The following is a 22,957-nucleotide window of genomic DNA, read 5'->3' as shown; positions in this document are numbered from 1 at the left end:
GTTGTAGGTGTGAATTAAAGCTCCTCGCCTATTTAATAATGAACTGCCCCCACATTGTTGCAGTAACAAAACGAAGTACAGAAAGCAGATGTAAATAGCCTTGCTCCCTCAGTAGAGGCAAGTGGCTTATTTTTGCTCTGCTGGGACTTTCCTTCCTAAAGGACATTTATTTCTAATATCTGTACAGAGGCCAATAGTGACAACAGCCTAGGTTTTGTGTTCTCTAATATTTTAAGTCAGAACTCAACCTTTACTGAAGTAGCCTTTTTCCATTTACCCACCTGCTTTTAATCAGACCATGCATATCAGTATGGGGCACAATCCAGTTGGTAACTCTTCAAAGAGCTGCTCTCTTGATTTCAAGGCAAACCTAGATATTAATGGCATCTCTATAAAAGTGATTTTTCGGTTAGGTGAAACCCTCTCCTAGCCAAAATGTTCTATTTTTTTTATCTTTTTACAAGCTGTATCACAGTTTGATTTTTATTTTTCTTCTCAAGGAAATATTGGCCTTATGGCTGTATTGGGAAATTCAATTAAGGTAACAAATTTATAGTGAAAAGTTTATTAAAAAAGGATTCTGCCTGCTAAAAGAAGGGGATACATGAAGCAGAGCAGAATTTTTTCTTTTAGCAGAAACACAGGAATGAGTAGGTTAAAAATCTATTTTTTTGCTTCCTTCTACACCTCTCTTCCTCTTTTACATTCCTCTTTCACAGGCAAAGAAAAGGTTAAGCTCTCCAGGCACTTTGAGAAATCTCTGCATGGCTGATGGGATTTGCTGTTGTATCTCAGCATTCCCCTTGTGATTCTTCCGGGAAAAACAGACTTTCTCAAAATAAAATGCAGTTCAAAAGTCCCTGGAGACACCCTGACCTAAGGCCAAAAGACAGACAGAGATGGAGATGGAATAGCAGGAAATCGGCCTTGCTCAGAACTGTCCTGCTTCATGACTTGGGTCACATCATCAATAACATGAGAATGGTTTTCTAAAAATATTTTTGTTGTGTTTTCATTTGCTTTACTTCCTGTGGGAGACAGGCCTTAGTGGCAACATCTAGATTTGAGTTTCCACTCCTTTTTTTCTTTTTCTGTTTTTCTTCTACTGTTTCCCAAATGTTGGAAGAAGCCTGTTTAATAGCCTTTTATGAGTTGAGGAGAAGACTTGCGTTGGCAACATCAGCAGAGGCTCTAGTGTTTGCTGGGTTGTTAGCTATGAATTAAGGCTCTTGGCCTATTTTCTAACAAACTGCCCCCCACATTGTTGGGCTTTGTTTAGAACTATCTTTCTTCCTGTTTTTACATGAACATACCAGATACTAGTTAGGAAGCATGTAACTTGGCTAACTCTCAGTGGTGAGGATTAAGAATAAAAAAGGGTAGTGTAGGCTAAAGAAAAAATCTTACCTGTGTCACTTGTTTACATCAGTCAATAAGAGAAATACAGAATAAAACTCTATTTTACGGCTTCCTCTTCCCATCTCCCCTCCCACCTGCCTTTCTCCCTATTCTCATACAGGACTGCATAAGTCCTAAATATGATGTAACATGCTTTTTCACATTGTTCTGACATTTTTGGCTCCCACAACCCACTTCTTTCCTTTTCCTCTTTGTCTGAAAGCTGGCAACCAACTTAATTTTTTAGCCCCAAATAGGTGCTTACGAAACTCTTCCTCCACCCAGCATCTCAATACTAATTTCCCAATGTCAACAGCAGGGAACAGAGATTCCCAGAATCTGCTGAAAACAGAGGAGTTTGGGAGGTGGAGGAAAATAAGCAGAATTACTGCCAGTTTATTGTTTGCTATTTTGGATTATGCAGAACCAGTAGGGGAAGTAAGCTGCATGAGAATAAAATAAGCTCGAAACTTTAAATGTCCTTCTTTGTAAGGAGGACAAAATAGTCACCTGAGGTCCCCAAACAAAAATGTTAAGAATAGATTCTACCTTTGGCTCTTATCAGTTGAAAACTGAGAGTAGCTGTTAATTTCATTGAGGCTATCTGCATTGAAGTCACTGAGAACTAACCTCTCTTCTGTGCTGATATAAAACAGAGTGACTATTTATTAAGAGAATCTTGGCAAATGTTATGTTCTTAGTTCTCTTAATTCTGAGAGCTGAGTATTTGCCTTTGCCAGGGATATCATTATGTCTATCAGAAGTGACCTCTTGCATCTTCTTTGAGCCTGAAGCTTGCAGGTCTGGGTGGGCTGGCAACACAGACTTCAGAGACCAAGAAGCAAGAAAAAAATAATAAAAAAATCAGTGATGTTCCTGGGATGTTTGCTATAGAGGCTACAACCTTGAAATGAAGCAGGAAAGCCTTAAAATAGCCAGGGTTTTCTTATGGCCTGTGCAGAATAGATGCACTGAATCCTTAATAAAACTTAGTGCCTTACAGACACTTGTGGAACATTTTGGGTCCTCAGTACCTCTGTGAACTGAATCAGAGGTATTTCAGGCTGGACACCCAAAATAATACCTCATACGTCAGGTATTGGTTCTCACTTTGTTTTTAAATGGGCTAAATGAAATTTCAAATAGAAATTCCCAATGTTGTCTCACAATGCTTTAGTTAATTGCATACATATTTTTCATTAAAAAAGCATGAGTTCTTTTCTTTAATTAGACATCACTACCTGATGCAAGCCCTTATTTGTGATCACTTGCATAACTTGATGCTTGTGGTGGAGGGCAATCTTGTGGTTCTACTTTCATGGTTTAAGTGAATCCACTGCAAAAACACGTTCAGGAATAGAGTCTGGAGCAGAAAAGGATTGTGATAAGGTGATACTAGAGAAATATATATTATGTACTTACAACTCTAGGTTAGAAAATCAGGCGTGAGTATGTACTGGGGGTACATATGTTCACAGACCTCTAGGACATTTTTTTTTCTTTAGCTTTGCTTTGTGATGTTTCGCTCTTGCAGAGAAAAGACTTTATGAAACCAGGTAAACATATTGCAAAGTAAGTGCCAGGTCCTACCACTTTAGTGTTGAACTTGCACAGATGAAGTACAGCAGCTGAATTCACATAATAGCATTGGTTTGGTTATGGTATTTTGCCATGTTTTTAAATGATACAATTCCTAAATCATGCATGCAGTCCTAAAACCAAATTTCATCCAATTCGGTAGGATTATGTGGGGGCAAAGAGCTCTGTGTTAGTAGATTCTATTGTGATATTGGAACAAAAGATAATTCAGCTCTGGTCCTACAGCCTGTTTTATATGGTTAACTCCATCTAGATTAGGCGTTTATCTGACTGAAGAGCACCTATGCGGGATTTGGTATGATTCACTGGATTGCAAATTTATATGATATTTGTTCTTCATGTTGTCATCTCTAATCTGACCATCTCTAACTGTTGCTGTTATTGTTAGAACACTTGATTTGTACCATCTTGTGGTATTATACTCCACAACACTCTGGTTGCATTAATGAAGTCATTAATTTTGAGCTTTTTTAAATGCCAACAGAACTGAGCAGAAAGTTCTTTTAAAAAAAAATCTGTAGGTACATTCCCTTTCTATCTCTCATGAATAGCACACTGATACCTCTTAGGTACTTATCTCCTTGTCAGCAGTAATATTAAACGCGCTCAGGGAGCAGACATTTGTCCAAACACTGGTGTGGTAATTGTTTAACTAGACGATACTATCTGCCCATGTTGAAAATACACGCTTCACCTATACAAAATCTTTGGGGTTTTTTTTGGTATTTTTTCTCATATATTGTCTGTCTCATACGTTACAGTTGGTTGGAAAACTTCTGGTTTTCACCTGTGAAAAGCTGCCATTAATAAATAATTCCCAATTCCTTAATAAAAAAATCATACTTTTCCTGGAAAATGTCAGAAAAAGATCTGATGAACCTTTCTGTTCATACAGGTTGGGAGAGTTAAAGTGATAGGTGTTCTAGATGGGATAGGAACCTTTTTAGGTTTTTCAAGCATTGTTGAAGTTGTAAGATTCTCTCCCCTCTCTTGTCTCCTGTTTTCCCCAAGTCAAGTAATTTGTTCTGTCCCCAAAGATGCTTGTCTTTTTCTAGAGGGTTTATAAAAAATACTTGCTTTGGAAAACAAAGAATGAGTGGATCTTTTGTGACACAGAACATAGCATAATATTTTTGCTTTGAGTTTTTCATATGTAAATTTATCTCATTTAAAATCAGCAGAGAGGAGTCAGTTATAGCTTGCCATAGATTTGTTTTCTTTATGAACTATGATACGCTTTTGGAAGTGTTTCCTCTGTACGTAAACTGCAGAGTAGACATATGAAACTTTGAGTTCACTGTATACCATAGGGATGCTGATGAGATGTGATACCACTTGCTGAAGTTACATGAGATGTTAAGTATTTCAAGCTCAGTTACTGAATTCTTTTAAAAATGGAGGTGGCCTGAGTTCTCAGGCAGGGTGGTGCAGCTCCTGTGCACACAAGCACATGGAGACCCCTTCCTCACTGGCAGCAGAAGGGAGAGGTGCTCCTTTTAGTATCCCAGCCTACTAACTCCTGGTGAAAGTGTTTAGGGCCCGTTGTAGTTTGAAGGACCAAAAGGTCTTATAAGACAATATCTCTGAGCGCCAGGCTCTCATGTTGCTGGTGAGCACATGGCAGCGGGTGGCTCTGGCCAGGAAGGGAAAACCCATGGTGCATCACCTTCCCTTTCATTTCTTTCCCAGCCGCTCCAGTTTGAAAGGGACTGCAAATGCTGAGGAGGTGAAGCTGGGGTCTCAGATCGAGGCTGGAAAGCGGCTAGAAGATCAGCGCCGTCGCCGAGGTGAGAACGAGGAGTTTGAGAAGCTGAAGGAGAAGCAGCAGGAGGCGGCGGCAGAGCTGGATGAACTGAAGAAAAGGCGAGAGGAGCGCCGGAAAATCCTGGAGGAAGAGGAGCAGAAGAAGAAGCAGGAGGAAGCTGAGAGAAAAGCCAGAGAGGAGGTAAGCGTAAAATATGAATTACTGGACTCTGGTTTTATTCCCTTGTTGTTACTACTTCCACTGGCCTTTCATTAGTTAATAACTCTTTACAACAGTGTTTGCACAGGCACTTTTAAGGCAAAGAAGTTGGTGGATGGAGGACAATGAGTCTGTATTTAACAAAAGGGCAGAATGAGGCCACAGGAGACTGGCTCGTAGGTGCTGTAGGAGCATGTCACAAGGAAGACAAGCCCAAACCCAAGTATACAGGCCAAAGTGTAGTGTTCTCCTTTTTGGATCTGATGTTGCTGTGTGGGGAACTGCTGCTGTGAGTTTGCTTCAGATTGCACCCTTTATCTGGCCCCTCTGGACTGCGTGCTCTTCTGGGCATTGATGTTTTTTAGTGTCTGTCAGGAGATGGTCTGTTGCAACAGACCTTGATTTCAAATATGCTACCCAGAATTAAAATCACCCCATTATCTAACCATCAGGTTTAACTGCAAGTATGCTGTATTTGTTATCAAGTGACCACATCACATAGATGCTCAAGTGAGGACATGCAGTCATCCAGGGTGGAAAGAAACATTAAAGTTCTAGCCTCAGGAAAGACAGGGCTCTAATATATGTCTTCACGAGCCATGATTTCATCTCTGATAGTTGCAAATGTCTTATCTTCTTGGGGATGCAAAATGTTGGGGGCAGTGTTATAGCCACAGAACTAATGTATTCAGGGTGTCTTTTTGGCATTACACAAATTGAATTACAAAGCACATGTCAAAATGCATCTGCTGCAGATGAGTTGGAATGTTAATGTTATATATAGTTATGATGGGCTAGATCTCATTAGGAAGATATTCTTGTCTATTTAAGTACTGAGTACCCAAGCACATCTGTTTGCTTGTACTTCTTCTGCCAAGGGACTCTATAAATAGGATTTCCAAATCTCTGGTGCATCGTTTAGAAATCTTAGTTGTTTGGAATACAAATGGTGGATGAATAATAATAATGTTTGGCAGATGAATGCCAATTCCTTTAGCATACTAAGCTCTTCAGAGTAGAACTCAATAGATGCTGAGTTTGTACAATACCTTGCTGGTCAGACCCTGCTGATGAGTGCTCACAGTGAATGTGCTTTGAGGGCTCCTGGTTTGACATGTAGCTTATGAAGTGAAAAATGGTGTTATCTCTCTGGATGGAAAACTGTAATCATTTAATCTTCACTTTTTTGGGCACTGATTATTTTTTCCTTGTAAAGTATTAACCTTGGCACAACAAGTACTAGAGTAGATGGACAGAAGAGCAGTACAGAGATGATACATGAGGATACAGAGAAACTGAATTTGAATATTTTTATAAATGTGCTTTTTTCTTTCTTTAAGTGGCACTATATGGCAATAAATCTGGTGACCTCACTGTGAGGAGACACTAAAGCAGAACAGACTAGTTGTCTCCCCTGCTGCCTTAACACTGTGGTGGATTAGCAGCAATAACTTGCTAGATTTCAGATGAACCTTTTTGATTGGCATAAAAATCTGTTCTTACAAAATTTGGTAAATGTTTGCAGAACTGCAAAGCCCTGTAATGGTGATGTAGTTTCTGAAAGAATAAGTGACCATGTGCATTTTTTTAAGGAGGAAAAGAGGAGGATGAAGGAAGAAATTGAAAGGAGAAGGGCTGAAGCTGCTGAGAAACGTCAAAAAATGCCAGAAGATGGTCTATCTGAAGACAAGAAACCATTTAAATGTTTCAGTCCTAAAGGTTCATCTCTCAAGGTAACATCCCCACTATCATCTATATAGTACATAAAAAGCAATGAGGGTTGCAGTCCAAACCAACACCAAAGCAGTGTAGAAATGCTTGAAATCAGACCTGGGACAATGCTCTGAAATAGACCTTAGCCTGAAACCTTTAGCTGAAAGACTTCATTCATTGGGATGACTGAAAATTAGAGATCCTTTCCAGAAATAGTCTTACCTGTTCTGGTGGATGAAAAATGTCCAAAAAGGGATCTTCACCTTCAAGAGAAAATTATTTTAGAAACTTAGAGCTGTATTACTGTGTTGATTTTCAATGTTAATTTATTATAGAAGTGCTTTGTGAACAGGAGTACCTGAGGATCACAAATGTTCCCCCCTCCCTTCCACATCCACAATTACTTTCTTCCTTGCCAGATTACTTTGTCTTTAAGCGTATTCAGCCTAATCATTATTAACTGAAGCTGCCCCACATGGGAGTTCTAGTTTATGTTTAATCCCCCTAAAAATAACATATAGAAGTACGAGGCTGGATCTCATTTTCTTACATAATAGGAAAAAAAAATCTCTTCTGTTGATGCAGGAATTTCTAAGTGGTCTTCTGTGGCCTGTATTATATTGGAAGTCAGATAAATCAATTAAATGGCCTTTCAGCATGGAAGAGGAATCCTGGCCCCGCTGAAATTATTGAGAACTTTGTTTTGGTATTCAGTCCAGTTGCTTCCTCAGCTCAAGCTCAAACTGCAGAACTATTAATTCTTTTCAACTATCTTTTCCTTTTCTTGTTTTGTGTCATTAGTCATTTAAGAATCCAAAATGTTTGTCAAAAAATGCCCCTTAGTGGGCACTAGGAGAGAAAAGAACCAGGCAGGATGTTATCAGGTAGGAGCACGTTCAACCATGAAGTGGAGGATCTCAGTGGGATTAAGAACTGTATTTGCTGAGTGACAAACTGCATTTGGTCAAAATTACATTTCTGCTCACAGAGAGCTACACTTTGAACCAATTTGGAGGTTCATCTCTATACTGTTTTGGGTCCAGTTCTAGAAAATACAGCATCCAAGTGTTTTTGACTGGATGTGCCTTTGACTTCGCGGACGCATCTGAACCTGAAATACAGGGGTTGAATACACACAGCTGTAAACAAAGATTGCCAAGCTTCATGACTTGCTCCTATTAGATAAACCTGGACTTGCCATTTCGTTTGCAAAAGACTGTCAATAACAGACACTATAAATGTACAGCTTCTTCCTAGCCCTCCTGGGAGGGCTTCCTTTTCTTTATGTTTATTGAGATGCCTTTTATGACATACAGTTGGAGCTTTAGTTCACAGATGACTCAGAAGAGAGGAAATTATACTTGAAAACACATAATAGAAAGATAGAGATCATAATTTTGGGAAGAGTGGGAAAAAACACTGGATTTGGCAGGAGGTTAATAGCTTTCAGAGAACTTTTGGACTGATGCTACACTATTCTACTAAGTGTATTTTTAGAGGAAAGCTGGAATTTTCCAAACGTTATTAAGCATCCAACATCTAACTTTTTTTTTATGATGATAATTGCTGCTAGTTTTTATGGCTTGTTAGGTAGTTGCTTGTTACAAAAACCAATAGATGCAGGTCTGTATACATTTTCTGTCTTTCTCTGTTTCTCTCTGAGAAACTGGTGATACTGTACTTATTCCAGTCTGGTGTCTGTGGGTGACCAGAGTAGATATATATAATGCCGTTGAATTTCGCACATTAAACTGTTTCTTGGCTTTCTGAGGTCAATAGCTGAGGAGAGAATAAACTAATTTTAATAACCTGATGCCAAGCTCCAGTTTTTAGAAGACAGTATATTTTATTACCTTTCATTTGGACAGACTTCTCAAGCTGGTCTAACCTGCTTGTTACATAGCTTTCTCATCGCCTGTTATGCACTGTCCAAAGTTATCTTTTGACTTGTAAAACATCTGGCACATATTTTCTCCCTTGATGAACGTATCATCTGGTTGGATGTGTCATGAGTCATGTGAGAACCCTAAATGCACAATTGTGGGTGGGCAATTGGAATTAATAATGAAAAAAGGGAGGGTCATCATTAAAATACTGTATAATACATGTGCACATTCTGACTTCTTCTAGATCAGAATCTGGCAAAGCATCTTTTTCTCCTTCCTCATCCTTCCTGATGCAATAAGGTTTTGGGAAGAAAAAGCAGTTCCTGAGAGTGACTTAGATGAGGAAAGTAGGTCATGCTATTTACCAGGTGAACTACAAGAATAAAGGAAGGAAGGGAGACAAATTGAAAAGCAGTGTGGCATATTACCATGTTATGGTCACTGCATTTATCCATCAGGCAGGGCATGGACTAGCATGACATTCAGAATTGAGAGACCAAGATGTGCGACTCATCTCCATGTATTACCTGTCTCATGGATGCACATATATAAATGTATGTACACAAACACAGACATAATATACTTACATGCTTATGTTTAGAAAGGACAGCTGTGGTTATCTAGTCTGGCCTCTAATAAATCACAGTCTACACAGTGTTGACAACTCATGTTATTTTAACTGTTAAATACAGTATTTCTCTGAAACCTGAGATACCACTTTAGCAGAACTACTACAGCAGCATGGAGTCCTCCCAGTGACAGCGTGAGGGTTGGTCCTTCCCAAGGGGACATGAAAAGTAAATATAGGCCAAGTTCATCACTAGCTCAGGGACAGAAGCAGCTTGGATTTCTCAGGGCTGGTAGAATCCATGTGGGCAGTAGCAGCACTACCAAGCCTCTGTTCAACCTCTGCTTTCTCTCTTGGTTTTGGTTTGTTTGTTTTTGTTTGTTTTTTAATAAGGACAAAGACTAGAACAACGTCTGCTGCTCTCCCATACTGCTCTAGCTCATGCTTTCTCTAGTTCACACAAACAGAGCTGCAGTAGAAGAATGAGTTTTCCTGCGTAGTCTTTGTTCCTTTTCCTTTTTAAACAAGTTAATTCCTCATGTTTTCTTTGGGAAGGAGTGTTATTGACTTCTTGTATAACTATTATCTAGGTTAATCAGGAGAGAACTGGATATTTCAATACTAAGCCTCCTCTTGGGGGTGAGCTCCACCACTACAGAAATCCAAAAGCAGTTGAGCATTGAAGGAAGCAATGGCAGGAGGCTGAGAGCCTGGGATATCTCCTACCTTTGCAGAAAATGTCTCCTGGGAAACATGGGCTGATGTGGCAGCCCGCGCTCTCTGCAAGGCAATGCTGACATCTAAGCCAGAATATAGGATTTTTCAGGGCTTGATTTTTTTTTTTTTCCTTTCCTTAAAGACCTGTCTTGTCCTATCTCATTATTGCTCTCAATGTCTGACAGCTGGAGCAGTGACTAGAAAGAATTAGACTCCACACAATCAGTTCTTCCTAGATGATCTACTCTTGCAGCACAGGGAATATAGAGTGGTAAGGACAGGATTTGTGACATTTGTTTTTCCCCCATCTTTGATGCTGATGCCAGCACTCTAGTCTGCCAGGTGAACTGGAGTAAATTGGTGCACTCTGCACTGGTGCCGCTGACAGCAGGAAAAGCCTAATTGTGCTTAATGAAGCAAAAGAGCACGTGAGCCTCTCAGGGAGGATAAGGAGAAGCCATTTTACTCCCAGGGACTACCACTCCAAGTGGATTTTGACTAGATGCTTTCACTTGTTGGATATGAGACAAAATTATAATACAGGGATTTGTTTTCTGTGTGCACTTCTTAGTCCCCTTCCTCCTTGACCCAGGTTTTGAGAAGAATTTTTCTATATATCACTTTACAACACTTTCTGTCACATATCTAATACACAGTTTAAAATTCCTAAGAATCATTTAATATCTTTGTATGAAACAAGTTTTACAGGGAATATCTACAAATTTTGAGTTTCCCAAGTCATTGGATCAAATTGTGTGTTAACTCATTCATGTACAGATGGAAGACAGTGCACTTTGACACGCAGACTTTAACTGCATTTTTAATATGCAAGGCATTTCTTGCACAATCAGTGAACAAAAGATGTTTATATAATATTGAATGTGGATAAATGCATACATATATCTCTATATAACATCTTGCTTAATTTATTCCTTGCCACGTGTATGTGCTGACCCCATTGAATAAGGCCCTAATCAGGTGATGAGAACCTGCATGGTTTTAATTTATATCCACTGGTTTAATTTCATCTGATTTTACCAGTAGAAAGTTAATGTGTCCATCTAAACATTTTGTTGTCTAATCTAAGCTTCTTTGGTAGTTAATAGAGCAAGAGCCACCCTCAGTATACAAGCAATCCTACCTTTCCTATGGTGAGGTGAGCTCCTCTACCTCTCCACTGACTCTAGCAGGAACCAAAATGAATAATTTTAACTAAATGCTTAACTTTCAAGCAACTGAGGTTAGGTGGTAGAGATGCAGCCTGAGATCCTGTGTTCTTTCCCTGTGGTCATAATTTAATTAGAGGCCAGCATGTTGACTTTTTGGGGTACATGTGTGTTCTGTATCAGAGTCTTTGGAAAGTGTTCCATGGTGACAAAACATAGTCCAAACTATTTAACAAGATCCCATTAAAATGAGTGCAGTGAAAAGATTATTCTTATTCCCTGGCTTCAAATTGTGGAAATACCTTGTATTTTGTGCTAACCATCTTGCTTTGCCTGTTTCTTTTACAGATCTATTTTGTAATACTGTTTACTGTATGTGCCGAACATTTAAAATTCTTTGCATGGAGTTTGTGTGGTGTGCAGTGGATAAATGGCCTTTAGATGTTGCTGTGCAGTCTAAATGTACTTGACCTATATGTTGAATACATGTGTGTATACAGGTGTGTTTGCTCCAAGTGTATTCAATATATGCTTCTGTTTCATGCATTCAGTGTTTTGAGGAAGATGCTCTAGAACAAATTCCCATATAAATGTGCAGAAAATGTGTTATCCATCCACACAAGGCGCCTACTCCCTCGGGAAGGTGACCATGTTCAGCTCCAGGAGTCACTTCCTAACTCTTTCTTGTTTAACTTATTTTCTGGTTTGCTTCCTCACTCTCCTGTTCTGAACAGTCCCTGACTTATTCCTGATACCACAGCAGGTGCTCTGAGAACTGCCATTGCCAGTGGGTGAAGAATGACCCCATGCCTTTTTACTATATCTCCAAGGATACAGGTCCCTCTTCCCCCCAGCCCATGCCCCTCTTACACCAGTGCCTGCTACAGCCAGGTTTTCCTGCTTTGCAGAAACATCTCCTTCCTGAACGTAAGAAGACTATAAAGAGTCTACTGCTAGCATCTTTAAAAATCTGTCCCTTTTGTAAGATTTTAAGTGGAATCTCAGTTCATCTGAACTAGAAGATGCTATAAATTAATTATTAGATTGTTATGTTGAGTCCTGGTGCTTTGAGATTGTCCATATTGTTTGTTCTTGCTGCCAGCCAGCATTTAATTGATGCAGCTGGGGAATTACTCGTTCATGCAGAGCTGGGGAGAAACCAGTGGCTCTTATTGGTATAACTCATCATTTTGATTCATTCCTGATTATGACCCAGAAATCAGCGTTGTGGGAAACTTTTCCTACTATACCATAGTCGAGGAGAGGTGATGTGTGTTAAATTACCGTTGAAGATCTGTTTAGTTCACTTTTCATCAAATAATCTACTCGCTTGTTTTATGACAATGCCGATTGTATTTCCTCCGGGTGAAACTAAGTCGTGAGCTGTTAAGGCTGGCAGAGGAAGAGCCGCAGCTCCGGACCCGCCTGGGTGTGTGTGTGTCTCTTCAGCTCCTGCCTGGTGAATTGCTGCCACCTTCTGACAGCTGCCCCTTGAAACAGTTGGTACCTACCCGAGCAAAGCCCATCTTTCCACTCAGGACTGTATTCAGAACACATATTGGCAAATAAAACTGTTAATGTAATTTACTCTGTAAATTGTATATATTTATTTTTAGAGCTTTAGAGGTGCCTTTGATCCTAGCTGGAGTTCCTCCAGTGAGCTTGTTTGGGAAATTCTGCACGGAAGTGAACTGCTTGAGTTTTTGCTTGCAGGGGCTTGAGAAGTAAAACATACATGCCCTTTGATGGGATCGCTCTGGGATTTAGTATTCTGGTACAGCCTGGATGCTAAGGGCACCGAGGAGAACCATTTAAAGGAACGGCTGTCGTTGCCTTATTTTAAAGGCATGAATGCCACAGCAATCACTGTTAAAGTAACTTGAAAATGGACAACTCTACTGAGACCAGGGAATCCCCAGGAATCCAGCCAGGCTGATTAATAGTCATTTCTATCCCCTGGAGCTGCTTGTATATGTTTTACTCTTAAGTGAAACTGTAGAGCCTGGGACAAGAAGTGGAATAATGCAATGTGGAAGAGGCTTGAAGAAATTTGATTGAAGTATTTCTTGACCCAGAATGCAAATAGACACACACACACATCATGAAATAGTTTAAAATTTTATTCAAAGATGGATTCATTTTGTTTTCAAATTATCAAGAGATTTGGCATACATCTTATAAGACCTTCATGATTCTTTTTCCCTGAGAACATTACAATATTTTCAGATAAACGGAGTAGAAAATAATGATGAAATCTAAGATACCAGTTTGTATAATAACAGCTGGTAGATATTGACTCAGCAGTGACCCAGCTTGAACATAAGCAGAGTATAGTCGGATTGGTTTTTGCATGAGATAGAATATGTGGCTGAGCTCCAAACCTGGCCTAGTCTGATGTCTCAACTCAGAAAAACTTTATTAAATTTGCTGTCTGTCTCAAGAGATACATACTTGCTCTTATGTGGGAGAAATGAGAAAATTTGACATAGATTTTGTGAATATCAATCCCTTTCATAAGATGAACTTCTCTTTTCTCCTTTCTGTATTGGTGGTTTAATCTCTTGTTACAAATAAGACACTGAAGAAATATGAAGGATGCAAACATTAATACAGAAAATATATCCACCTTTATGAATCTGCAGCATAATAGGCTCCTAACGATAAAACCTGTGTGTGTGACTGTGGTGATTTCTCTTGGAATGCATCTCTTTCAGATTGATCTTTTGACATTTGAAATTACATTTTAGCCTGACCTTGTACAGGGCTGCCTTTTTATTAACTTTAAACTTACAGTTCTTGTTTCTCTCTCTTCTAGATAGAAGAGCGAGCAGAATTTTTGAACAAATCCGCTCAGAAGAGGTAAAGGAGTAAAACAGTAGGTTCAGTCAAAACAGCAGTGTTTACATTGGAGGTAATACTAATTTTTTCCTTCTTACCTCTTACAGTGGTATGAAACCTGCCCACACAACAGCAGTTGTCTCAAAGATCGACAGTAGACTTGAGCAATACACTAGTGCAATTGAGGTAAGTTAATTCCAGGTCATGATTGCCCTAGTTACTAATGGCTTTGGGGACTTAGGCAGCCTATGCTTTACTGTTCAAGAATTGCAGGGATTTTTGGTCACAAACTCTTTTCTAAGGTGACTTCAAGAACAAAATGCTTGAGGGACACATATAACCAACATCTAGGTATATATCTAACGAAAACCTCAGATTCATGTCTTTCCTGTCATGCTGCAATTTACTCTATCTGCTTTTTAAGCTTGGAGTAGCTCCTGAAGGACTCAGTCAGCATCTCTTGAGTGACAGTTGTATCCTCTTCTTGGCTGATGACAGTACTATCAGCAGAGAGCTGATAGTTATCCTATTAGTGGCTTATTTAGGAGAGGAAGGAACTGGGCCTGTGCTGCTGACTGCCACTTCAGAGTGACATTCATTGGAAAAGAAGGACACTTTAGTGAACTAGGAAGTTAAGTAGTGCCAAAGGAAAAATACAATCAAAACAAAATGAAGGATTTGACCCCAAGTGATTTTGACAATTAGTGGCCGATAATGTGTCCTGAAGCCAGAATTGAAGGCTTTTTCTTTTCATAGTCCAAGGAAAAAAACATGCCAAAAAACCCCCGTTCCCCCACTCTTTAAAAAATCACCTCATTCCAAATATACTGCAATGGCTGAAATCTATCCCTAGAATCCCAAGTTGTGAGGTTAAGTTGTCTGGAACAGATGGAGCAGAGTCTGATGCTAAATGACAGAGCAGCCTTTTTCCCCCTCCTTTGCATAAAGATTTCCTTAGCTGTGTCCCTGAAAGAGCCCTGCTTACAAGATGCAGGAGTTAAGACTTAAAAGAGGACAAATTAAAGCCTTGGAGCAGTTGTGTGCATGGTTTACCATGGGCATCAGAAATGTAACAAGTGCAAAAATCAAAGTGATTGTGGTTTTCATTGATCGTTGTGTTGAGGGTACAACTGCAAAGCAGAAGGAGGAGAGTGTCAGTGGCACCCCCTGAGCTGGGTGTTCCTTTCCGTCTTTGCATGACTATCTCTAGAACCACTTACAGCTGCTGCCTTCCCCAGCACTGCCCCAGAGTCAAACCACCCTGGAGCTCCAGCTCTTAATGCCAAACACCAACTGGCCTCAATTCTTCTGCAGGGCACAAAGGCTGCAAGACCGACTAAGCCAGCAGCCTCTGACCTTCCTGTTCCAGCTGAGGGTGTCCGTAACATCAAGAGCATGTGGGAGAAAGGGAATGTTTTTTCATCGCCCTCTGGGACAGGAACACCAAATAAGGTATGTGTTTAGTTTTACAGAGTGATTATAAAGAATTATGTTATGGACCTGACCTTGCTATTCATGTTCATATGAGTAAGGCTGGTTGCTGCTGTTGACATCACTGGTGAAGAATATCCCAAAGGATCCTGAGGCCCTCAGAAACCCACAAAATTGTGTGGCTGCAATACTGAGTATAACGGAAGAATTTAGTGACATACTGAGCTAAGTTATGAGACATTCCAGAGCTACATCAGATATCTTAGACAAATATATCTGGGTAGCTCAAGCGGAGTACAAAGAAATTCTTTGTGTTGAGAAAGATTGTTTTTGGGGGCAGAGTTTGATTAAATAGACAAGATAATGATGATGTTTTATAGATAATGCATACAATCATTTGTGAAACCTTTATTTTTTTCTACATAAATCCTTAAGGCATCATTTCCTTTCTATAAATTGATGTGAACTGATGAGCATTCATCATAGTCCAAAAACTGAGCCATGGACTGAAGGGGGTTATTACAGATAGGCATGAAATTTCAATAATTTGTTCTAACATTTTAAAGATTTATTTTAATGATTTAAATTTTAGGGCACTTAACTCCTCTCTGATGTGCTTTTTTGAAAAACTTTTATTTAATAAAATGAAAATGTAGACTTAGACTGGTCTTTTCTTCTTTTAAGCTGAAGATTTTTTCTCCTTGGAGTTTGAGGTTATGTCAGAAACAGCAGGTTTATGTCTAACATGGATTCCTGGGTTAGCACTAAAGTGGAAATGATTTTGTCAGCCCACATTTATCAGTACAGAAAACTAGAGAGTAGTAGTATTGTGTAGTTCATAGAGATAATATCCTCAGAGCACACAGGATGAGTCTTAGTTAGCCATAGTCTCAGTGAGGACCTCTACATTAAACTCCATGGTTTAGATTTAAAAGCAAAGCTATTCTGAAAGTCTTTGATTAGATTTTATTATTTTGCAGGAAACTGCTGGACTGAAGGTTGGTGTCTCCAGTCGTATCAACGAGTGGTTAACCAAGACCCCAGAGAGCAACAAATCACCTGCTCCAAAACCTTCTGTAAGTAAACTTACAACAACCATCTCTTCAGTAGGTGGGTTCTCTCCTGGGGCAGAGGTGGTGACAGTGCTTCCTCAACGAGCTGATGGTCTTTGGAGGAACCTTGCTGCGTGTCCTCTCTTGGAAGCTCACAGAGGCCCTCTGGCTGCTGATTCCCAGGTAGTCAGAAAAAGGGGAGATGAAGCAGGGCAGTTCTCACCTTAAAGCTTAGGGGTGCTCTAAAAAGACAGTGCTCAGAGAAGCACTTCTCTGGTAGAGAAAGACATTAAATTTCCACCTGTGAAAGGCCTACCATTAATTTAGAAATTACCAGCCATAGACCTTGGATGAACAAATCTTCCAAGTATATTTCTAAACACAACTGAAGTACTTTAGTCCTTTAACAGCCTAAATGTAATTTCTAATGAAGGTTCTTTAGCATGCCCATTACTTCAGCAAGAATCAGAGTAAAAAATACTATAAAAGTAATAAGCTGGGAGTGTGGGAAGCAGTGGTATGGATGTGGGAAGGAGCAGAAACAGGTAATTGTGGGTTTGGGAAGGGTATGAATGAGGAACTGGTGCTGTAGGTGTCCATACTGGACAATGGCAGGGCATCACTCGTGGTGTCAGTGTTTCAGCTTTGGGATTTTATTAAAGAACTGATTTCTTTCCATACCCTTGTGTAGCATTTTTCTGCCAGTCCACTTGCCCTTTATAAAAGGTGCAGCCTGAAAAACGCTTTCTCAAGGTGCACTCCTACTTGTCCCAAAGAGGAGCTTGAAATTTGCAACGTTGTCCCTAATGTCAGTATTTACTGGTAGCTACATGGAGACTGTGTCCTATGGCCATGAATGTAAAAACAAAAGAAGTTATTGTGGTTGCTGTGTTTAATCACAGTCACTGAAAACCAGCACAGAGTCTGCCTCCAGATTTTCCTCTTTCTTTTAAGTTGCATCTTTTAGATAATGTAAAACTAACCTCTTGTTTTCCCCTCAGTGAACTGTTTCTATCTATGTCTTCATTTTCATCTTTCTCAATAGATGGTTCTTTCTTCTTTCAATATCTCTGCTTGAAGGAACCTGCCCTCCTCCTATTCTTCTTCTTTGGGGGTCTGTTTGCTAAGTTGGTCAGGTAAATCTGTTTATAATTGACTATGAAGAATGATATACATCTGTAATGTGCAATTTTTACTTTTTTTTTTTTTTTTTTTTTTACCAGGATAAATCAAAGGAAAACCTAAAATTTCTTAGTTAGCAAATAAATTCTTACCTCCCTCACATTCCCCCAAAATAAAGAATTGTTTGAAGCTTTCGTGACCATTGATTCTTGTGGTTTTTGGACAACATTCAATTAAAAGTAGCGGGAGCAAAGATTCAGTTAGTTTTATGGTGAACCTAAATCACAGGTTCCCAATGATTTCAGGATTATGGAAGTGGTTTTGTGATAATGTCTACTGCAAGTGGTTTTGTGATAAAGTCCACTGTAATTTTGCTGTTTTCTTCCTTCCTTTGTTACTGCTAAACTTGCTTTTTGAATTACAGAATTGGCTTAAAGTCTTAATCATCAGCAACCCTCTTTGTCTGTAAATTATGATCAGTTCTAGAGCATCTCTGTTGAGTGCAAATACCTCTTGGAGAAATCTCATTTCCATTCATCGCTGGGCATTTTTCAATCCCAAGTTAGAAATTCTCATGTGCAGAAAACTACCTGTCTATGGCTGGCAAGAACAAGATTCTGGAAACCATGCAGGACTTGAACACCTTTTGAAAAGGAGAGTATTGTTTACAAAATTGTTTTGAGAGCCTTTTGTTTGCCAGCCACAGAGGTAGATACCAATCTATCTGTCCTTATGCAGGTGCATTGCTACTAGCCCAGCATATGTCATCTTAATTTGTAGCCCTGCTTTTCCCCAAGAAGCAGCTTGGCATTTTTATTGAGTTTTGTTTAAAGTCTCTATATACACTAATTTTCAGAGAATATTATTATTTTTTTAATAACTTTACCTCACCTGTTTTTTTCTGTTGGGCTAGTGATTGGTACATGCTAAGGTTTTAAAGGATGCAATGGAAAATCAAATGGATATGAAGGACTATAGTGTTAAATCCTGAAACCTATATTTAAGAATGCAGAGGAGGGTCTACTTTTCTGTTGTATTAGAAGACCTACTCTATCTTTTTTTTTTACAGGGTTTTTTTGATTAAATATTTTGATTCTGATCTAAAATAACTGAGATGAGCTACTTCTGAATTCCTCCCTAATACAAATACTATTTATGAATAAATGATTTTTCTGCAAAAATGGAATTTGTCCTTTTAAAAAATCTGATGGTGTGGTAACTTTTCACTATAATCCCTAGAATGATTGTAGTAAGTTATGGGCAGTCTGTGCAATACTAATAGATGCAGCAAGATTGGTTTTTGTCATAAAGCGTGTATATGCATAGAGTCATCATGTGAAAGGTCATTCTGAATAGCTTTATAATTGATAGACAATGTAATATTTAGCACTGGTGGATGCTCCTCAACTCTTCTTATGAGGAAGTCGCATTCTAACTTTTCCTCTAACAAATTGAAATAAACCTGAAGTAATGTTGGTTTCTGTTCTCTGACATTAATTTAAAAATACAGGATTTAAAACCAGGAGACGTATCCGGCAAACGTAATCTTTGGGAGAGACAGTCAGTTGAAAAGACAGCTTCTTCTTCTTCTAAGGTAACACTTCAGTGCATTGTTGAAAGGATAACATCTCTGTGAGAGGCTTTCCAGGGGGAAGGTGCCATTCACCTTCATACACTCAGTCAGCTGGAATTAGGCCTCCACTAGCCTGCCTTCTTTTCCATAAAAGAAAGTACATTGAGGTGCAGAAAGCCATAGGCAGTGTGTAACTTTTATATTCCTATTTGGCACAGCTGTGTTATGCATGGAAATCTCCCCTTTGCATGGAGTTGATTTTTTTTTCCTGTTATAAATAGTTATGTTTTCCCATATTCAACTTTAGTAATGGATTATTACTTTTTCAAACAGGTATCAGCTATGGGGAAAAAATCAGAGACTAATGGTAAGTAATTCTAATTATATACCTGCATATGAATTGCCATGTTTTCCCACAGACATATCTGTGCTTTAAAATTCTACAGCAGTTAATGGTGATGTAAAAATACCCTTTTTGCCTTTGCATTTCAAAAGCTCCATTGCAATATCATCTAAACATGAATGTTTGAGAAATAAACCTAAATCATCTTTCTAGGAGGACTGAGGACTAGCGGTGCTCCAGCCGTGTTTGCAAAGCCTTGCTCAAGTGACGTGCGTAGCATGTTTGCTGGAGCCAGAGAGTGTCATTAATCTGTGTGAGGTCCAAGGAATGGGATGGTCATTTAACTAATTACAGCAAATGCAAGGCAAATGAAAGGCTTTTTTAAAGGCTGCAGCAGCAATGGCTATGCCTTTTGCAAGCGGAGAGGGGGATTCCAAAAAGCGAGGCTGTTGCAGCAACATTATTTGAGGAGAAATGGAAGATTTCAGTACTGTTGAGAATGAGCCCTGCATCTGATTTTAAACACTGTCACTGGGTGATGGTGAAGCCTGTTGAAAATTCAGTAGTGTTGATTTTTAAAAATAATTCTTCTGTCTGGTTGTGAGTCTCATGTATTCCTGACTCACACTGGACTGGAGTTCAAACACACTCAACAGCAGCACTGCTTTTGCTGGAGCTGTGCATTGGTGTTTTCTCAAGACAAAGAGTCTTACTACTATTCTTTTGAGGCTATTAGTTTGAGAAACAAAACATGGTTTTACAGAAAGAAATAAGCAAAATTACCCTCCTAGCTTTTTAAATTTTTATTTTAATCTAAACCACTACAAATAAAACCAGCTAAAGGAATTATGTGCCCAAGGACCAATAGGGAAGACTGGGCAGTTTAATAGCTTTAAAGGTACCTTGCAGCATCTCTCTACACTTCACTAGGAATTAAATGATCAAATACAGAAAAACTTACGGTTTTCTACACATTAATAAGTGCACACATTTTTCTCCACATTTGCATGTGAAGCCAGAGGTACGATATGCCTGTGAACTTTTCTTACCAGTTCAGAGTCATGCGAAATGGAATGGTCTTCCTCCTCCTCTTCTTTCATAAACCGAGCTGTTAGGAGAGGCTTTCAGGCTCGCTCAGCGTTAGCACAGACACCCCCCCATGCGTGGCCGGGGGGAGCCTTGGCTGCAGCACCCCCCACGTTCCCGAGTGGGAACCTCTCCCTCAGCTCCCCCTGAGCTGCCGCCCCGGGGTGTCGGAGGCAAGAGAGGTGAAATCCTGCTTGTCCTCTTGGAGACCACCTCTGAGCAGCCCCAGGATGCCAGCACAGCAGCATCCAGCTTCTGTCCTGCCTTCTTACATGCTGGGTGTTAATCTAGAGCCATGCCTTCTCTATTTTAGAGGTACATTTGGGTTATTTCAAGCCATTTTTAATCTTTCTCTTTCTCAGCAGGTTTGAGACAATTTGAGAAAGAACCATAGAAGGCCACTAAAGACGCTGGACCAATCAGTTGGGGAAAAAAAAAGAAAAAAAAAAAAAGGAATAAGTGCTAAATTGTTCTTTTTATATTTATGTTTATTTACCAAAATGTCTTTTTTGCATTATCCCAGTTAAAACCATGTATATTAGCACTGTATTTAATAATCAGTCTAGACATTCATCATAATAGTACTGCCTTTGCACAAGAGCCTTTATTCCTAAAGAAACCCATGCTGTGAAATATATAGACTCTCCTACTGATAGTCATAACTAACTATGTATCTGAACAGTGATTTCAACTGGCATAAGAAGTCAACCCAAAATGCATGTAAAGTGAAGTTGCTTGAGAAAGGTGTGCAGTAAACCTATAAAAACAATGGTTACTTTTGTAATACAGAAGTCTTTCTTTCTGCACTTTAGACTAAGGCATGGAAGAAATATCTTTAGTTGACAATGTAATATTTTCTGTAAGTTGCCCATGTCATGAGAAATACTGCATCAATAACGTGTTTTAATTTTTTTGTTTTATACTTTTTTTTTTAAGTATCAATTTTTCCATTCTAGTTTAAGTTAATACCTGAATTTGGATGACTATGTTAGCTGACAGCGGTACTGATATTTCTTTTTGTTGTTAGTGACTAGTAATTGAATGCAATTTAGAATATATACACACATAGCTTTACAAAGTTTAGCCTAAAGGCACTACTAATGGTAGAATGCTTTAATACGTGCTAGAGTACTATATTTAGTAATAAACATACATAATTAGCCAATATCACAGCTTAAAAAAATAAAGACAAAATCACACACTTTTCTATAGTAAGATTTCATAATTGCTATTAGAGGTATGGTGAGATAAGTATTAAAAAATTTTAAATGTCAGTTGCCCAGTAACGGGTAATTAAAAAGAAAGTATAGTTTTTAAAAGAGGAAAAGGTAAAGGTATAGAGGGTCAAAAATAGGACACTTGTATAAAACATTGTAGTTTAATTTATATAAAACTACCATAATTAAAAAGAAAAAAAAAAACTAAACACAGTTGGAGCTTGTTTCAAATGACTGTACACTAAATCTTGCCATCCATCATTGCTGTACACTAAGTCCACCTAATATGAAGTAAACCTCTATCTTTATAGTGCTTCTTTTTAACTCTCTCCCGAATATCTTATTTACAGATGTTTTCATTTGTATATAGTAAACACATGGCTATAAGACGTCAGCTTGGTTTGAATTTATATGCCATACAGTTTAGCATTTACATCCTACAGTGTATGGGTGGCATAAACTGAGCAACTGAAGTAGCCCCTGAGCATGTTTTTAACAGCTTTGTTGTGCGTCAGAACTACCAGGTTCTCCCTTTTCACCACTTCCATCTCTTCCAGCATCTGACTTCTTCCTAAAGAAGAATAATGTTTTATTTCAATCCAAAGATGAGCTCTCCTGCTTGGCTGAAACATCTTGTTTACATGTAGAGATGCACATAGTTATCTGTAGGGGGTGAAACTGTGCCTGACATTGTCTGTGACTTGTCATGTTTTTTGTTTGGGGGTTTTGTAAACACTCCTCTGAGTCTTTCAAATACATCCGATAGCTGCAATAAAAATGATTTGTTCAAACAATGTATTCTGAAACTGCATCCACAATAAATGGAATATTTCCATCAGCAGCCCCGTTTGTTAATGAGTAGGAATGAGCCAGTTGTTACAACTGGGGTAGGAATTGTGCTAAGGCCATGTAAGATGAGGTATCGTTGCAAAGAAGCTTGAAGGAAGTTGCTCCTGATGTACTATCCTTCAACGTACAGCCAAGTCATAAAATCAGCAGCTTTAACCTACGTACTCTTAAGGGGGATGTGGGAATGGGGGGTGGAAATCTTATTTGTCCCTATCAGTACAAGACAGGAGCTGTGCATCATCCAGAAGTCAGCGTGCTCAGCAAAGTAGGTTCTGACCTGGTGGTACAGCCATCTGCTTCTCTGTTTTGAAAAATGTTTTCTGTGTGAGAGCTGTCATGTTTCTTTGGTCTACCTTGGTGGGATGAGCTTCCAGGCTTGGATGATCACAGGGACCAAGACCGGGGAGCTGCTGGCTCTCCTATCATCCTCCCATCT

General features: G+C 39.1%; 1 protein-coding gene across 6 annotated transcripts in view; it reads left to right on the top strand.

Moving 5' to 3' along the window:
• CALD1 (caldesmon 1) overlaps window positions 1-22,513 on the top strand; it is a 95,410-nt gene extending 72,897 nt beyond the window's left edge. For 3 of the 6 annotated variants that reach the window (XM_042795450.1, XM_042795454.1, XM_042795452.1), the window contains 9 exons: window positions 4,687-4,942; window positions 6,553-6,693; window positions 13,826-13,869; window positions 13,956-14,034; window positions 15,163-15,300; window positions 16,260-16,355; window positions 18,964-19,047; window positions 19,360-19,393; window positions 20,818-22,513. In XM_042795450.1, coding sequence (XP_042651384.1) covers window positions 4,687-4,942; window positions 6,553-6,693; window positions 13,826-13,869; window positions 13,956-14,034; window positions 15,163-15,300; window positions 16,260-16,355; window positions 18,964-19,047; window positions 19,360-19,393; window positions 20,818-20,849 — 904 coding nt within the window. In that variant the 3' untranslated portion in view covers window positions 20,850-22,513. Of the gene's footprint in view, window positions 1-4,686; window positions 4,943-6,552; window positions 6,694-13,825; window positions 13,870-13,955; window positions 14,035-15,162; window positions 15,301-16,259; window positions 16,356-17,376; window positions 17,462-18,963; window positions 19,048-19,359; window positions 19,394-20,817 lie in introns of those variants that run through there. The other 3 variants (XM_042795451.1, XM_042795455.1, XM_042795453.1) reach the window with 2 other exon arrangements.
• The last annotated feature ends 444 nt before the right edge of the window (window positions 22,514-22,957 follow it).

Source organism: Tyto alba, unplaced genomic scaffold (assembly GCF_018691265.1).
Source record: "Tyto alba isolate M040663 unplaced genomic scaffold, T.alba_DEE_v4.0 Super-Scaffold_21, whole genome shotgun sequence".
NCBI classification, from domain to species: domain Eukaryota; kingdom Metazoa; phylum Chordata; class Aves; order Strigiformes; family Tytonidae; genus Tyto; species Tyto alba.
The sequence above is the reverse complement of the archived record's forward strand: the minus strand, read 5'-3'. Positions and strand labels throughout refer to the sequence as shown.